This window comes from Panthera pardus, unplaced genomic scaffold (assembly GCF_024362965.1).
Source record: "Panthera pardus isolate Hobbes unplaced genomic scaffold, ASM2436296v1 HiC_scaffold_3, whole genome shotgun sequence".
NCBI classification, from domain to species: Eukaryota; Metazoa; Chordata; class Mammalia; order Carnivora; family Felidae; genus Panthera; species Panthera pardus.
Window position 1 is genome coordinate 2,581,594 of NW_026526876.1, and position 16,667 is coordinate 2,598,260.

Consider the following 16,667-nt stretch of genomic DNA (forward strand, 5'->3'; position numbering starts at 1 on the left):
ACAATAACTCCTAGAAGAAAACATAGGAGAAAAGCTTCATGACATTGGATTAGGCAATGATTTCTTGAATATGACACCAAACACACACACACACACACACACACACACACACACACACACACAAAATAGACAAATGAGACTACATAAAATTCTAAAACTTCTATGCTCAAAGGACTGGAAAAACAATCTTTGGAATGGGAGAAAATATCTGTAAATCATATATCTGATAAAGGGTTAATATCCAAAATATATAAAGAACTCCTACAACTCAACAACCAATGACATACAAATGGCCAACAAGTATATGAAAAGACACTCAAAACCACTAATCATTAACAGAATTGCAAATCAAAACCACAATGAGCTATTACCTCACACCCAAAAAAAGAAGTAACAAGTGCTACTGAAGATGTAGAGAAACCAGAACCCTTGTACACTGTTGGTAGGAATGTAAAATGGTACAACCGCGGAGGAAAATAGTACGGCAGCTCCACAAACACTTCTAATATGATATGAATCCAGCAACCCCACTGTTGCGTATATATCCAACATAACTGAAAGCAGGGTCTCAAACAGGTATCTGCACATTCACATTTATAGCAGAAGTATTCACAATAGCCAAGGGGTAGAAGAAATACAATTGTCCGTTGAGAGAAGAATGGATAAAGAAAATACGGTATGTGTGTAGAATGGAATATGATTCAGCCTTAAAAAGGAAATTCTGACACATGCTTTAACATGGATGAACCTTGAGGATATTATGATGACTGAATGAAGCCAGTCACAAAAAGACACGTGTTGTATATCCTACTTTTTTGAGGTCTATAAAATAGTCACATCCATAGAAACAGAGAGCAGAATGGTAGTTACCAGTGCCTAGGGATGGGAGAAATGGGGAAGGCTATTACATGATGAGTACTGGGTTTGACTTTTGCAAGACGCAAAAGTTCCGGAGAGTGGTTGCACCACATCGTGAATGTACTTAACGCTACTACACTGTAAGCTTAAATACGGCCAAGATGACAGATTTCACGTGTTTTGCCACAATTTAAACTTTGTTTACCAAAAACGACACATTGTGAAACTAAATTTTAAGAATCAGGAACACAGTCAAAGTCCCCTAACTTTCCTCACAAAACTCAAAACGAGAGCAATCTTTTCATTTAATATACGTAAACATACCCTGCACACACCAAGAACTCGTTTGAAGCACGCTTGCCAGCAGCTCCCATTGGCATGTCATCTAAGGGAGAGAGAGGAAAATACAGTCAGTTCTGCTCTACCATCTGCTCACGAGACGTAACTTGTTCCAACATGATCATTAGGAAAAATCTGAGCACGACACAAAATGATCACTTGCTTATGTTGCAGCTTCCTCCATGAGTAAAAGCAGGTAAAAACCTCGAGGAGAAACACCGAAGACGCTGCACCCAGCTGAATTCACAGCCCGCGGCGCTTCAACGCCCGTTTCTAGAAACAATCCGGTCTTTACGAGGTAAAGTGTCATATTTATTTCAGTGTTATGTATTTGTCCACCATCTAACACGCACGGGAAAACTGTGCTAACGTTTCGATCGTGTTCTTTTTAACATGTCACTCACCAATGTCTGGAGTATTATGCCTCCAATTCCAATTTGCCCATAAACTCGGCGGTTTTTACTGAGCAATTTTTTCAGACTGTGGTAATTTTCAGAACACACATGTCACCTTCTAGCACAACGGACTGCAAACAAAGTCTAGTTCACACCAGAGTTGGAGCACCCCCATCCTCCTGCATAACAAACACTCCTGTGTCCTGAATGGTTGTTGAGCGAGACGTGGAAGCTGGGGCCTCTCAGACACGGCAGCACATGCCACAGGCCGTCGTCACCTACTCCTACATCATCTGTATGTGGGAACAGAGCTGGGCTCAGACGCAGGGGCCCCTCACTCCTTGTCACTGGTATGTCCACTCTATCACATTGCCTGTGTGATTTTAAATGGCCGTAAATGTGGGGCGCCTGGGTGGCTCAGCTGGTTAAGCATCCGACTCTTGATTTCAGCTCAGGTCATGATCTCATGGTTTGTGAGTTCAAGCCCTGAGTCAGGCTCTGCACTGACAGTGAGGAGATTCTCTCTCTCTCCTCCTCTCTCTACCCCTCCACCACTCACACATTCTTCCTCTCTCAAAAGAAATAAACTTTAAATAAATAAATAAATAAATAAATAAATAAATAAATAAATGGCTGTAAAGGCATAATTAATGTGTTGATATGACACAGCAAATAATACAATTTTTTAAAAAGTACACAGCTAATCTATACTCAAAAGGGGGGAAAAATCAACACAAATATCCCTTTGAATGGCCCTAAATAAGATTTGAGAAATGTATTTACTTTAGCACATCTCAAGTCCCTGCTCTCTTGAGCTTACATTCTATCAGTGAAAGAAGGTAATAGTGTCAGGCATGATAAGAAATATAAAGGAAAATAAATCACGGTAAGAGAATAAAGAGAAGTGAGGAAGCAAGGTATCTATTTTAAAGAAAATAGCTGCCCACGTGGGAGGGAACAGGGCAGATGGGGTAGAGATAGAAGCTACTTTTCACTAAGTGCACTTCATTTTGTAGCTTTGAGTTTGGAACCATACATAATTATGAAACAAAATAAAATCAAAAGAAAAAATATCCCTAGAAATCAAAAGCAAACCACGATAATGTTTTGCCATTCATAACCATATATCAACATATCTGTATTGTCACCAGAAGGGAATTCTTTCAAGTGACTTTAAAGCTCAGTAATTTGATTGGACATCCCTAATGAGATTATCCTAAGGACAAAAAGACCCACAGAAAGAGTTTTTGTTTTGTTCTGTTTTCTTTTGTTAAGTAGTCTTCATGCCCCATGTGGGGCTTGAACTCTTGACCCTGAGATTAAGAGTCACAATCTCTACCCATGGAGCCAGCCAGGCACCTCCCATAAAAAGATTTTAGTAATTATATCGTTATCTTGATACCACATTGGGGAGGGAGAGAAAAGAGAAGAGCCTAAACTCACAAGGGCAAAAAGAAAAGTCAACAGCCACAAAAACTTAGAAGCTATAAAGTTGATATAAGCCTCATTTGATTTAGGAGACCCAAGAAGACAGAATCCTTAGCCAGCAGAGGTTCCCCCATATTGTATCAGGGAGTCTTCTCTGGGAGATGTGAATGGCCCTCCAAAAGGGAAGCATTCCAAGGCAAGTCAAGGACTCAGCCATATCGTGTCCCTAAGACCCACCACTTACAAAGCTTTCAAACAATGTTCTAATTTTCCACTCTTAATTATGAGTACACAACAACCACCAAACATCCAAGGAGGGAAATCCAATCTGAAAAACAGATTCCCAAACAACCTGGGGGAGATAAAAAAAAAAAAGAAATATTTTCCAGGGAAAGGTTAAAAGATGTATACATAATTAATGTCCTCGGATAAAACAAAATATTGCACCCTGAAATAAGAACAATTCTCAAAGGGAGGAGGGAAGCTTCTGAAAATTAAAACATGAGAACATAAATGAAAAACTCAGTGAAAGAAAACATCAAGGAAATTTCCATAAAATTAGAGCAATAAGACAAAAAAATGTAAAATCTAACAAGAGATAGGAAAATCAGAGGACTGTACTCAGGTATTTGTCTTGTGTTATTACTTTTAAATCGTATACATGTTATTTATTTATTTATTTATTTATTTATTTATTTAAATCACATAGATGTTTTAAAAATCTTATATGAGGACTTCCGCTTCCCAGTCTCACATGTAAGAAGCCTGGAAGTTGCCATTCCAACCCAACAAGTAAAAAGTTGAACAGACTGAACAATCAACAATTCTTCTTGGTGGGCGCCTGGGTGGGGTGGTTCAATCAGTTAAGCGTCCAACTTCAGCTCAGGTCATGATCTCACCGTTTATATGTTCGAGCCACCCCCCCACCCTTGGGCTCTGGGCTGACAGCTCAGAGCCTGGAGCCTGCTTTGGATTCTGTGTCTCCCTCTCTCTCTGCCCCTCCCCCACTCTCACTCTGTCTCTGTCTCTGTCTCTCTCTCTCAAAAATAAATAAACATTAAAAAAAAATTCTTCTTGGATCCAAAAGAGAGAGAAGGACAAAGGGCAAACCGATGCCCTAGGATTAGAGAGACAGACAGGCAAACACAGGGACTTGTGGCTTATCTGAGAGAAGATTCACCAGCAGAATTCTTGAGGAAATAGAGCTGGGGTGGCAAAACATGAACCATGACTGATAATTTGCTAGAGGATCACTGTGGACAACTCTCAAGAGTTAAAAACTCCAGGAGGATCTAGTCATAGGGAGGCTCACAATATTGCCAGATTTACCTCCAGGAAGTCAGAAGCTCACAGCAAATACCAGAGAAAAATCCCCTCCTGCTTCTGCTGAGATAATGGAAGAGAGACCATTTTTAAATAGGTCTGAGCATTCTGTTCGGAACAAGGCCTGCCCTCAGGGGAAACCACTTAAGCAGAGCCTAGCGGACCTGGGGGCAGGGAAATGCCCAACTCCAGGCCCCTACGGCCATCCGGTCCCACCTAAGGCAGGAAGAAAAAGAAACTGGGAAACACTTATGCCCACAGAGCAGAGACCTAGGCTCACTGAAAGACTGAGACCTAATCACAGGGCTACAGAACACCTCTACATACAGGCCTACTACTTACTTCCCCTCCTACTTACTGAAAGGCCTACTTACAGCAGTTCCTTTTACCCAGTACATCATGTAGGACTATCAAGAAAAAGTCACAAGGCATACCAACCAAAAGGCAAAAAAACCCAAACCAAACAAAACACAGTTTGAAGAGACAGAGCAAGCATCAGAACCAGACTTGGCAGGGATGTTAGAAGTATCAGGCTGGAGGGGCACCTGGGTGACTCAGTTGATTAAGTGTCTGACTCTTGATTTCCGCTCAGGTCATGATCTCACCGTTGGTGGCATCGAGCCCCACATCGGGCTCTGCGCTGACAGCATGAAGCCTGATTGGGATTCTCTCTCTCTGCCCCTCCACCCTCTTTATCTCTCTCTCTCTCTCTCTCAAACTAAATAAAAAACATTTTAAAATATCTTTAAAAAGAAAAGAACTATCAGACTGGAAATTTAAAACTATGATTAATATGCTAAAGGCCCTAATGGAAAAGGTAGACAGCATGCGAAAACACATAAGCAACATAAAAAAAAGATGGACATACTAACAAAGAACCAAAAAGAAACACTAGAGATTAAAAAGCACTGTAATGGAAATGAAGATTGCCTGTGATAGGCTTATTAGTGCACTGGACACAGCTGAGGAAAGAACAACATATGGACAGAATCCTCAAAAACTGAAAAACAAACAGAATAGAACAAAGACTTTTAAAAAAATCAACAGAATATCCAAAGTCTGTGGGACAACTACAACAGGTGTAACATGTGTAATGGGATTACCAGAAAGAGAAGAAAGAACAAAAGAAACAGAGAGAAATATCTCAAACGATAATGATTCAGAATTTCCCTAAATGAATGTCAGATTCAGGAAGCTCAAAGAACTCCAAGCAGGATAAATGCCCAAAACAACTACACCTAGGCATATCATTTTCAAATTACAGAAAATCAAAAGTAAAGAAAAAAGAATTCTGCAAGAAGCCAAAGAAAAAGCCATACTTACAAACAAAGATAAGAATCACATTGATGGGAATGCAAGCTGGTGCAGCCACTCTGGAAGACAGTCTGGAGGTTCCTCAAAAAACTAAAAATAGAACTACCCTACATCCCAGCAATTGCACTACTAGGCATTTATCCACGGGATACAGGTGTGCTGTTTCGAAGGGACACATGCACCCCCATGTTTCTAGCAGCACTATTGACAATAGGCAAAGTATGGAAAGAGCCCAAATGTCCATCGATGGATGAAAGGATAAAGAAGCTGTGGTGTGTGTGTGTATACACATATACATATACATATACACACACATATACACACACACAATGGAGTACACACACACATATACATATACACACACACGCGCGCGCGCACACACACACACACACACACACACACACACACACAATGGAGTATTATTCAGCAATCAAAAAGGATGAAATCTTGCCATTTGCAACTACGTGGATGGAACCGGAGGGTATTATGCTAGGTGAAATTGGTCAGACAAAGACAAAAATCATAGGACTTCACTCATATGAGGACTTTAAGACACAGAACAGGTGAACATAAGGGAAGGGAAAGAAAAATAATATAAAAACATGGAGGGGGACAAAACAGAAGAAACTCATAAATATGGAGAACAAATTGAGGGTTACTGGAGGGATCATGGGTGGGAGGATGGGTTCAATGGGTAAGGGACACTAAGGAATCTACTCCTGAAATCATTGTTGCACTATATGCTAACTAATTTGGATGTAAATTTAAAAAAATAAAAAACAAATAAAAATAAAAAGAATCACATTGACTTCTCAGTAATCATGCAAGAAGAGAGTCAAGTGACTTAAAGTGTTGAGAGAAGTAAACCACCAACTTAGAATTCTGTACCCTGCAAAATTATTCTTCAAAAGTGAAGGAAAGGGGTTCCTGGGTGGCTCACTCTTGATTCTGACTCAGGTCATGATCTCATGGTTCGTGGGATCAAGCCCCAAGTCAGGCTCCATGCTGTCAGCATGGAGCCTGCTTGGGATTCTCTATCTCCTCTCTCTTTGCTCCTCCCTAGTTCACGCTTGCTCTCTTTCTCTCTCAAAATAAATAAATAAACTTTTTAAAAAAGTGAAAGAAAAATAAAGACTTTCCCAAATAAAAATTGAGGGGATTTGCTGACAAAATAATAGCATCAGCATATTCAGTTATGTATGCTAAATGTTTATGTCTTATGTATATATGTATATGCTTACATATGCTTATATTTAACTGGAATGAATGACAGCAATGATACAAGGGATGGCAGGAAGGAATGAGGATTTTATTATTATAAGGTACTTCACATTACCCATGAAGTGATACAGTTTATTTGAAAGTGGGCCTGGATTAGTTACAAACGTATATTGCAAACTCTAGGACAACCACTAAAAAAAAGTAAAAAGTATAATTGATATGCTAAGGAAAGAAAAATAGAGTAATAAATGCTCAATTAAACCCACAAAAGGCAGGGGCGCCTGGGTGGCTCAGTCGGTTGAGCGTCCGACTTCAGCTCAGGTCATGATCTCACAGCTCGTGAGTTCGAGCCCCGCGTCGGGCTCTGTGCTGACAGCTCAGAGCCTGGAGCCTGCTTCTGCTTCTGTGTCTCCCTCTCTCTCTGCCCCTAGCCCACTCACATTCTGTCTCTGTCTCTCTCAAAAATAAATAAACATTAAAAAAAAAAAAATTAAACCCATGAAAGGCAGAAAGAGTGGAAGACAAAAATAGAACAAAGAACAAGGATGATGAATAGAAAACAGTTAACAAATATGTTAGATATTAATCTATATCAATAACCCTTTTAATGTCAATGGGCTAAATACACCTATTAAAAGACAGATTTCAGACTGGATTAAAATACACAACCCCATTATATGTTGTCTACAAGAAACTCACTTTAAATATAAACACACATAGATTAAAAAAGTAGATGGGTAGACAAAAATAGACCATGCTAACGCTAATCAAAAGAAAGCAGGAATAGCTTTAATCTCCAACACAGCAGACTTCAAAGTTATCAGGAATAAAAGAGGGCATTACACAGTGATACATTTATGTTTACATAAACATAGATCCTCCAAGAAGACATAATAATTCTTACTCAACAGGTACGCATGCCCATAACAACAGAGCATCAAACTATGTAAGGCAAAAACTTACAAGGAGAAATAGGTGAAACCACTATCATAGTTGGGAGACTTCAACACCCCTCCCTCAAAAATGGACAGATCCAGGGGCACCTGGGTGGCTCAGCTGGTTAAGCACCTGACCTTTTTTTTTTTTTTAATGTTTATTTTTGAGAGAGAGACAGACAGACAGACAGGGCATGAGTAGGGGAGGGGCAGAGAGAGAGGGAGACTCAGAATCCGAAGCAGGCTCCAGGCTCTGAGCTGTCAGCACAGAGCCTGACGCAGGGCTCGAGCCCACAAACCGTGAGATCATGACCTGAGCCGAAGCTGGACGCTTAACTGACTGAGCCACCCAGGCGCCCCAAGCATCAGACTCTTGATTCCAGCTCAGGTCATGATCTCATAGTTTCGTGAGTTTGAGTCCTGCATCAGGCTCTGCACTGACAGCGTCAGAGCCTGCTTGAGATTCTCTCTCTTTCTCTGCTCTTTCCTTGCTCATGCTCTCTCTCAAAATAAACAAATAAACTTAAAAAAAATGTTTTTTAAAGGACAGCTCCAGCAGGCAGAAAATCAATAAGGACATAGTTGAACTCAATAACGCCGTCAATCACCTAGATATAATTGGCATCTACAGACAACTTCATCCGACAACAGCAGAGTACATATTGTTTTTAAACTCACATGGAACATTCAGCAAGATAGACTACATTCTGGGCCATAAAACATACCTTAACAAATTTAAAAAAACAGAAATCAGGCAATGTCTATTCTCAGACCATAAGAGAAATAAACTAACAATCAGTAACAGAAAGATAATTGGAAAATCCCAAAAAACAGGGGGATTAAAAACACACTTCTAAAAACAAATTGGTCAAAGAAGAAATCTCGAGAGAAATTTAAAAATATTTTGAACTAAATGAATTTGAAAACACAACAATCAATAAGCTTCTAGGATAACTAAGAAACAGAGAGAGGATACAAATGACTAATATCACTAATGAAAGAAGGGACACCACTAGAGATCCCACTGAAATTAAAAGGATAATAAAGGGATACTATGCACAACTCTATGTCCACAAACTTGACAGCCTAGACGAAATGGACCAATTCTGTGAAAGACACGATCTGCCAAAACTCACTCAGAAGAAACACGCAATTTGAATAAAGGCCTATTTCTATTAAAGAAATTGAGTCAGTAATTAATAACCTTCCAAACCAGAAAGCATCAGGCCCACATGAGTTCTCTGGTGAACTCTTACCAAATATTTAAGGAAGAAATTATACCAAATCTTTATCTTCAATCTCCTTTCAGAGGATAGAAGCAGAGACAGTATTTCCTAATTCATTCTATAAGGCCATCAGTACCCAGAAAAATCTCCAACAAAACATTAGCAAATTGAATCCAACAATGTATAAAAAGAAATATACACCATAACCAAATGGAATTTATCCCAGGTATGCAAGGCTGGCTCAACATTCTAAAATTAATGTAATCACATTAATAGACTAAAAAGGAAAATCACAGAAAAAGCATTTGACAAAATCCAATAACCATTCATGATAAAAACTCTTGGTAAACTAGGAATGGAGGAGAACTGTTTCAACTTGATAAAAAAAAATCTACAAAAAGCTACTGCTAACATCATACTACATGGTGAGAAATTCCAAGCTTTCCCACTAAGATCAGGTAAGAAGATAAGGACATCCTTTTTCTTTCTTTTTCCGCCCACTGATTTTTTGTGGACTGTGGTTATTACAGTTTCATATAATCTGTGAAAGATGTCCTTTTTTACCACTCCTTCAACACTGCACTGGAAGTCCCTGTTAATGCAATAAGTCAAGAAAAGGAAATGAAATGTATACAGCTGGGTAAGGTAGACATAAAACTATTGCTTGCAGGTGACATGATTATTTATGTAAAAAAAAACAAACTCAAAGAATTGACAACACACACACACTCTCCCAAACTAATAAGTGATTAAAGCAAAGCTGCAGGATACAAGGTTAATATTAAAAAAAATAAATTGCTTTCCTCTATCTCGGTAATAAACAACTAAAATTTGAAATTGAAAGCACACCACCATTTAAAAAAAATGTTTTTTAATGTTTATTTATTTTTGAAACAGAAAGAGACAGAGCATGAGCAGGGGAGGGGCAGAGAGAGAGAGAGAGGAAGACACAGAATCGGAAGCAGGCTCCAGGCTCCGAGCTGTCAGCACAGAGCCCGACGTGGGGCTCGAACAAGTCAACCACGAGATGATGACCTGAGCCAAAGTTGGACGCTCAACCAACTGCGCCACCCAGGCACCCCAGCACACCACCATTTCCATCGGCCCCCCATAAAATGAAAATATTTAGTATAAATCTAATAAAATACATACAAGATCTGTATGAGGAAAACTACAAAACTCTGATGAATGAATAAAATCAAAGAAGAACTAAATAGATGGAGAGATACTCTATGTTAGGAAGACTTAATATTGTCCACATGTCAGTTCTTCCCAACTTGATCTATAGATTCAATACAATCCCAGTCAAAATCCCAGCAAGTTGTTTTGTGGACATTGACGAACTAATTCTAAAGTTTAAATGACCCGTAATAGCCAACACAATACTGAATGAGAAGAACAAAGTTGGAGGACTGACGCTACCCAACTTCAAGACTTACTATAAAACTACACTAATCAAGACGCTGTTGTATTAGTAAAAGAACAAACAGATCAACGGAACAGAATAGGGAGACCAGAAATAGACCCCATAAATATAATCAACTGATCTTTGACAGAAGAGAAAAGACAATACAATGGAGCAGAAACAGTCTTCAACAAATGGTGCTAGAACAATCAGACATCCACAGAACAAAAAAAAGAATCTAGATATAGACCTTACATCTTTCAAACAAAATTAACTCAAAATGGGCCACAGACCTAAATGTAAAACAAAAAACTACAAATATTGTAGAAGATAACATAGGAGAAAACCTAGAGGACCTTGGGTGTCATGATACCAACATGAAACACAATCCATGAAAGAAATAAATTGATTTAAATAATTTAACTAATCATTAAATTTAATGATTAATTTTAACTTATCGAAATTGAAAACAACCACTGTGAAAGACAACATCAAGAAAATGAAAGATACCCATAGACTGGACAAAAATATTTGCAAAAGACACATCTGATAAAGGACTGTTATCCCAAACATACAAAGAGCTCTTAAAGCTCAATAGAAATGGGAATGCAAACTGGTGCAGCCAGTCTGGAAAACAGAATGGAGGTTCCTCAAAAAATTAAAACTAGAACTACCCTACGATCCAGCAATTGCACTACTAGGTATTTATCGAAGGGATACAGGTGTGTTGTCTCAAAGGGGCACATGTACCCCCTTTCACAGCAACACTATCGACAATAGCCAAAGTATGGAAAGAGCCCAAATGTCCACTGACGGATGAATGCATAAAGAAGATGTGGTATATATATATACAATGGAGTATCACTTGGCAATCAAAAAGAATGAAATCTTGCCATTTGCAACTACGTGGATGGAACTAGAGGGTATTGTGCTAAGCGAAATTAGTCAGAGAAAGACAAATATCATAGCACTTCACTCATATGAGGAATTTAAGATACAAAACAGATGAACATAAGGGAAGGGAAGCAAAACTAATACAAAAACAAGGAAGGAGAGAAAATAAGAGACTCTTAAATACACAGAACAAACTAAGGGTTGCAGAAGGGGTTGTGGGTGGGGGGATGGGCTAAATGGGGAAGGGGCATTAAGGAAGACACTTGTTGGGATGAGCACTGGGTGTCACACATAGGGGACGAATCACTGCAATCTACTCCTGAAATCATTATTACACTATATGCTAATGAACTTGGGTGTAAATTTGAAAATTAAATAAATAAATAAATAAATTCCATCAGTAAAATGAAAAACAAAAACAAAACAAAAAACCAAACCAAACCAAAGTTCAACAAAAAGATAACAAAAAGGGACCAAAGATCTTAAGAGACACCTCACCAAAGAAGATATATGGATAGTGAATAAGCATACGAAAAGATGCTGCACACCACGTCATCAGAGAAGTGCAAATTAAAACAAGACACCACTGCACACCTATCAGAACAGCACAATCCTGGAACACTGACAGCACTAAATGGTAGTGGGGGTAATGAGGCAACAGGAACTCCCATTTACTGCTGATAGGAATGCAAAATGGCGCAGCCACTTTGGAAGACAGTTTGGTGTTTTCTGACAAAACGGAACGTGATCTTCCCATACCAGCCAGGAGTCATGCTCTTTGGTATTTATCCAAAGGAGTTGCACACTTATGTTCACACAAAAACATGCACACGGATGTTTATAGTAGTTTTATTCTTCATTGTCAAAGCTTGGAAGCAACTAAAATATCCTTCAAAAGGTAAATGGATAAACTGTGATATAAAACTATACAGACAAAGGGATTAATGGTTTCCAAGGAGTACGTGGGGAGCATGGAAGATTTTTAGGGCAGTAGAAATGCTCTGTATATTATAATGATGGAAACGTGCCATTACACCTTTCTCCAAATCCACAGGATGTACAACAAGAATGAATTCTAAGTAGACTGTGGACTTTGGGTGATTGCGATATGTCAACGTAGGCTCATCCTCAGTGACAAATGTACTGTTCTGGTGAGGTAGGCAGGAGGTGTGGGGGAAACCTGCATCTTCCTCTCAATTTTCTTGTAAACCTAAAACTACTCTAAAAAAAATGAAATCTTTGAAAAAAATATATGTACGTTTCAAAATAAATTTTTAGCAATTAAGAAGAAGGGTGTGGCCAACTATAACACACGCTGTAAGTACATCAAAAAGATGAAGACCAAGAAATGACCTCTGAGGTTTAGAGGCACAAAGACTTCAACAGAAGCAGTTTTGAAAAAAAAGGTTTTCATATATTTACACAAGCACAAAAAACAAAGGTAACTAGAATAAAACAAAAGATGTGAAGGTCCTTTATGTAGGAAAATATAAATATGTATCAAAACATGTTAAGGAGAAACACATACTCTTGATTTGACAATTCAATATTGTAAAGATCATTTACTGCTTCTCAATAGGTCTTATAAAATCAACACAATTCCCATAAAAATCCCCAAATGGTTTTTTGTAGGATTTGTCAAGCCAAATTTAAACTACATGGGCATAAAGGGGGCCAAGAATAGCCAAAGTGATTCCAAAGAATACAAGAATTCTATCATCACCCCTCCCCACAATCTCTCCCCCCTACCTCACACACACACACACACACACGCATGAATTTAAAAATGATTTAAAAATTAAATAAATGTGGGGCGCCTGGGTGGCTCAGTCGGTTAAGCGTCCGACTTCGGCTCAGGTCATGATCTCACGGTTCGTGAGTTCAAGCCCCGTGTTGGGCTCTGTGCTGACACCTCAGAGTCTGAAGCCTGTTTCAGATTCTGTGTCTCCCTCTCTCTCTCTGACCCTCCCCCGTTCATGCTCTGTCTCTCTCTGTCTCAAAAATAAATAAACGTTAAAAAAAAAAATTTTTTTTTAATTAAATAAATGAAATTTAAAAATGATTTATAATATAGATAAATAGACCAATGGGACAGAAAACCTTAAAAAAAACAAAACCCTTAATCCTTTATATAAACCTGATTATGACAAATCTGGAATTGCCTATCAGTAGAGAAAGGACAGAATATTCAATAATGGGATCCCTACTTTATTCCATCTACAAAAATGAATTCCAGGTAAAGACTTTTCTTTAGAAGGTACCATTATACCATTAGGGGCAGCATGGCAGAGGCTACTGACTGGCTACAACTTGTGTGAACCAGTATTTTGTAGATTTGAGGTTGAAAATTTCTGAAGTATCCATGTGGAAGGAACTCTGATCCAAGGACATCTGTTATAATACATTCTGAATAGTGAAAAGACAGAAATAATCCAGGTAACCATCAGCACAGAAATAGACAAATGGTGGTTTAGTTGTACCGTGAGATTCAGATATTAAAATGAACTAGACACACACCTAGATATATATATATATATATATATATATATATATATATATATATATATCTAGCTTTGTAGCAAAACCATGCATAAAAAAACCAACTATAGAAAACTTCTTTATACTATTTACTTAAAAACTGTATAAACACAAGAATACCGTATGTTATTTACAGATCCTGGCATATGTGGAAGTATAAAAAAAAATCGACACAAAGAATTTACCTCTGGCAAGACTAGAATAAGGACAAGGACTTTAGCTGTACCTACAGCATTTTTATCTTTAAAAAAGGACATCTAAAACAAAACGGCAAAATGTTGACATAAATAAAATTAGCATGGTGGTGATTGGAGTATCTGCTGTGTTACTTCCTGTTTGAAATATTTCATCATGTTTAAGGTTTATTTACTTTAAAAAAATAAAATAAAACAAAACCCCCAATGTATGCTGGACGATCTTTGAAAGGGAACTCTGAGGTGGGAGAGCACTGATCGTAAATTGTCATCTACTCCTGCTGCGGTGTCCATAAAATAAATGCTAAAGTGCGCTTGCTCTGGCGGTCTTCACAGCAGCTAGCATGGTGCCTGACACAGCAGCTGTTAAATCAGTATTTGACAAATGATTAAAGAGACCTCTGGATACCAACTTCTCCAACCACCTGTTCCCACACACAGTCAACCTGAGACTATTTAAGTAGCAAAGTAATCCAATTTCTAGTTTTTCTGATCCAGGTCCTTCACAACCAGACTATTGTTCCCTTTTTGTTTTGTCTAAGTCTCTTTTTTGTAGGTTTTCTGGTGCCTTTAATTATTCCATTAGAGCCCTGACTATATTTAGCCAACTTGGATTCTGCTTCCTTTATAAAAATTCTTCCTATACATTTACAAAACTCATCCCCGACCTTACGCCAGGATCTTCCGAAGGGCATCCAGATTGACTTTAGACTCCCTTGACTCTCAGGCTGTCTTGCAAAAGAGGCGTTCCTTTCGTTCGTTTCCTTAGATTTACTTTCCCTTGGTCTGCTGGCTTTTCTATTTGTTTCTACCGTCTCCTGTAAACTTTCCATCTACCTTCAGAATCCAAAGTTACTGCTTTATGGGAGGTGCCTGAGCAGATTTTAGGAAGGCGGGTACATAACTCTGGGAATTCCAGCCACTAAATAACGTGACCGTTTGAAAGGGCCCCCTACACAAGAGAGCGTGATATAAAGGTTGAAAATAAATGTGAGTCTAGCCAAGTAAGAAGTATGTAACGTGTACAAGCAGAAAAGGTTCTCACATGAGTGGTCTGACGAGATGCTGTGTGGAACCAAAACAAAGTCATCCGTATCACAGGAAGAGTTCTTGCTACTAGTGCTGGCAGAATCTTTGGACACTTGCAGACAGTTGGGAGGACCCAACGGTGGGGAGGATAAGTTCTCTTCCTGAATATGCTGCATATCTGGAAGGGACTAAAATGAACAACAGAAAATTAAAACTGGCCTAATAATACAATGCACGTCAGAACAGCCACAAGACTAAGGAATACTGTCTTCATAAAAGTGGGCCTAAAGTTCAATTCCAGCCTAAAATTGCAAAAAAACCTCTCTTTGGAAAATCTCTCCCTTAGAAAAGCACAGTTTTAAAGTGTCTTTGCATAAAGACTTCTCAAATGTTCTCCAAAAATGATACTTAAAAATATATCATACCACTTATCATGTACATGTCTGCTTCTCCTGCAATTTCCGAGGTGCGTTTTTATCATCTCAACATCCCCAGTTTCGGCTCTTGGCCTAGCAAAGCAGACACTTAATAACTGTTCACTTAATGACTAAAACGCAGAGACTCTAGGTTAATGACATCCTGCACGACTTGAAAAAGTTTTAAACCTATGATGAAGAAAACATTATAAACAGGAAAGCAAGAGAGCATGTTACGTCAAAAAGTAAAGAAATCAATAAGGATAACTGCATTCAAGCCTAGAGGTTCACTTACACTCACAGAAAGATTTGGAAAGCCTTACAGGTGGTGGCTACATTCCTTTGGTTTCTCTTTTGTTGGGGGTAGGAAAAGAAAGGAAGAAAAGCCTATCAGATACATTTAAGCAAAGACTTAGATGTAAGCAGCTATATACCTTTTAGCAGTTGCCTAGTTCAAGGACTCTAGTGATACCTCTAATTAAATGTCTTGATGATACAATGGTTTCCTAAAACAATGAACTTCCTAACTTATTGTGTTAAGTCCCCTATTACCCTGTTTAACCTCTGTTTCTATGTAAGAAAAGGAAAAATACCACAATGTCCTTTAAACTTAAACCCATGTCTTAAACCAATTCACTGCAAGGGCTCTTTGAATGTCACTGTGCAATGAAAGCTGTCTCAAATCTCCTACTGTGTGCATGTGTGTGTGTGAGAGAGAGAGAGACAGAGAGACAGAGAGAGAGAGACAAACACATGACATACAATCGCATCACTTTTTAGAGAGACCTTATGTGTCAAGGTAATAAAGAGAAGGGACAACGTAGAGACTTACACTACTGATCGTCACTGTGGGCTAGACACTGTTAAGAGCTTTCCATGCGTTACTTAACTCCAATCATGTTCTGAAACCCATTTATATATAATATAGAGATATAGAGATATACATGTACACACACACACACACACACACACACACACACACACACAACTCAGAAGTTTAGGAAATTTGCCCAAGATCATACAACTAAAAAGCGGTCAAGTTGAGATGTGATTCTAAGTATTTAACTCCATAATTTCTTTCCAATGGTTTAGGCGGGAACTTTCTCACTTTCTTCCCTGCATTTGTAATATCATCTGCACCCACAACATCTG

At 38.6% G+C, this 16,667-nt stretch overlaps 1 protein-coding gene across 4 annotated transcripts in view; it reads right to left on the reverse strand.

Annotated features, from left to right (window-relative positions):
• The window catches only part of ULK2 (unc-51 like autophagy activating kinase 2), an 84,387-nt gene that overhangs the window by 34,405 nt on the left and 33,315 nt on the right, over positions 1-16,667 (reverse strand). For all 4 annotated transcript variants that reach the window (XM_053893314.1, XM_053893313.1, XM_053893315.1 and 1 more), the window contains exons 13-14: positions 15,116-15,287; positions 1,183-1,243 (exon numbers count right to left, since the gene is read on the reverse strand). In XM_053893314.1, the coding sequence (XP_053749289.1) occupies positions 1,183-1,243; positions 15,116-15,287 (233 nt within the window). The remainder of the gene's footprint in view (positions 1-1,182; positions 1,244-15,115; positions 15,288-16,667) is intronic.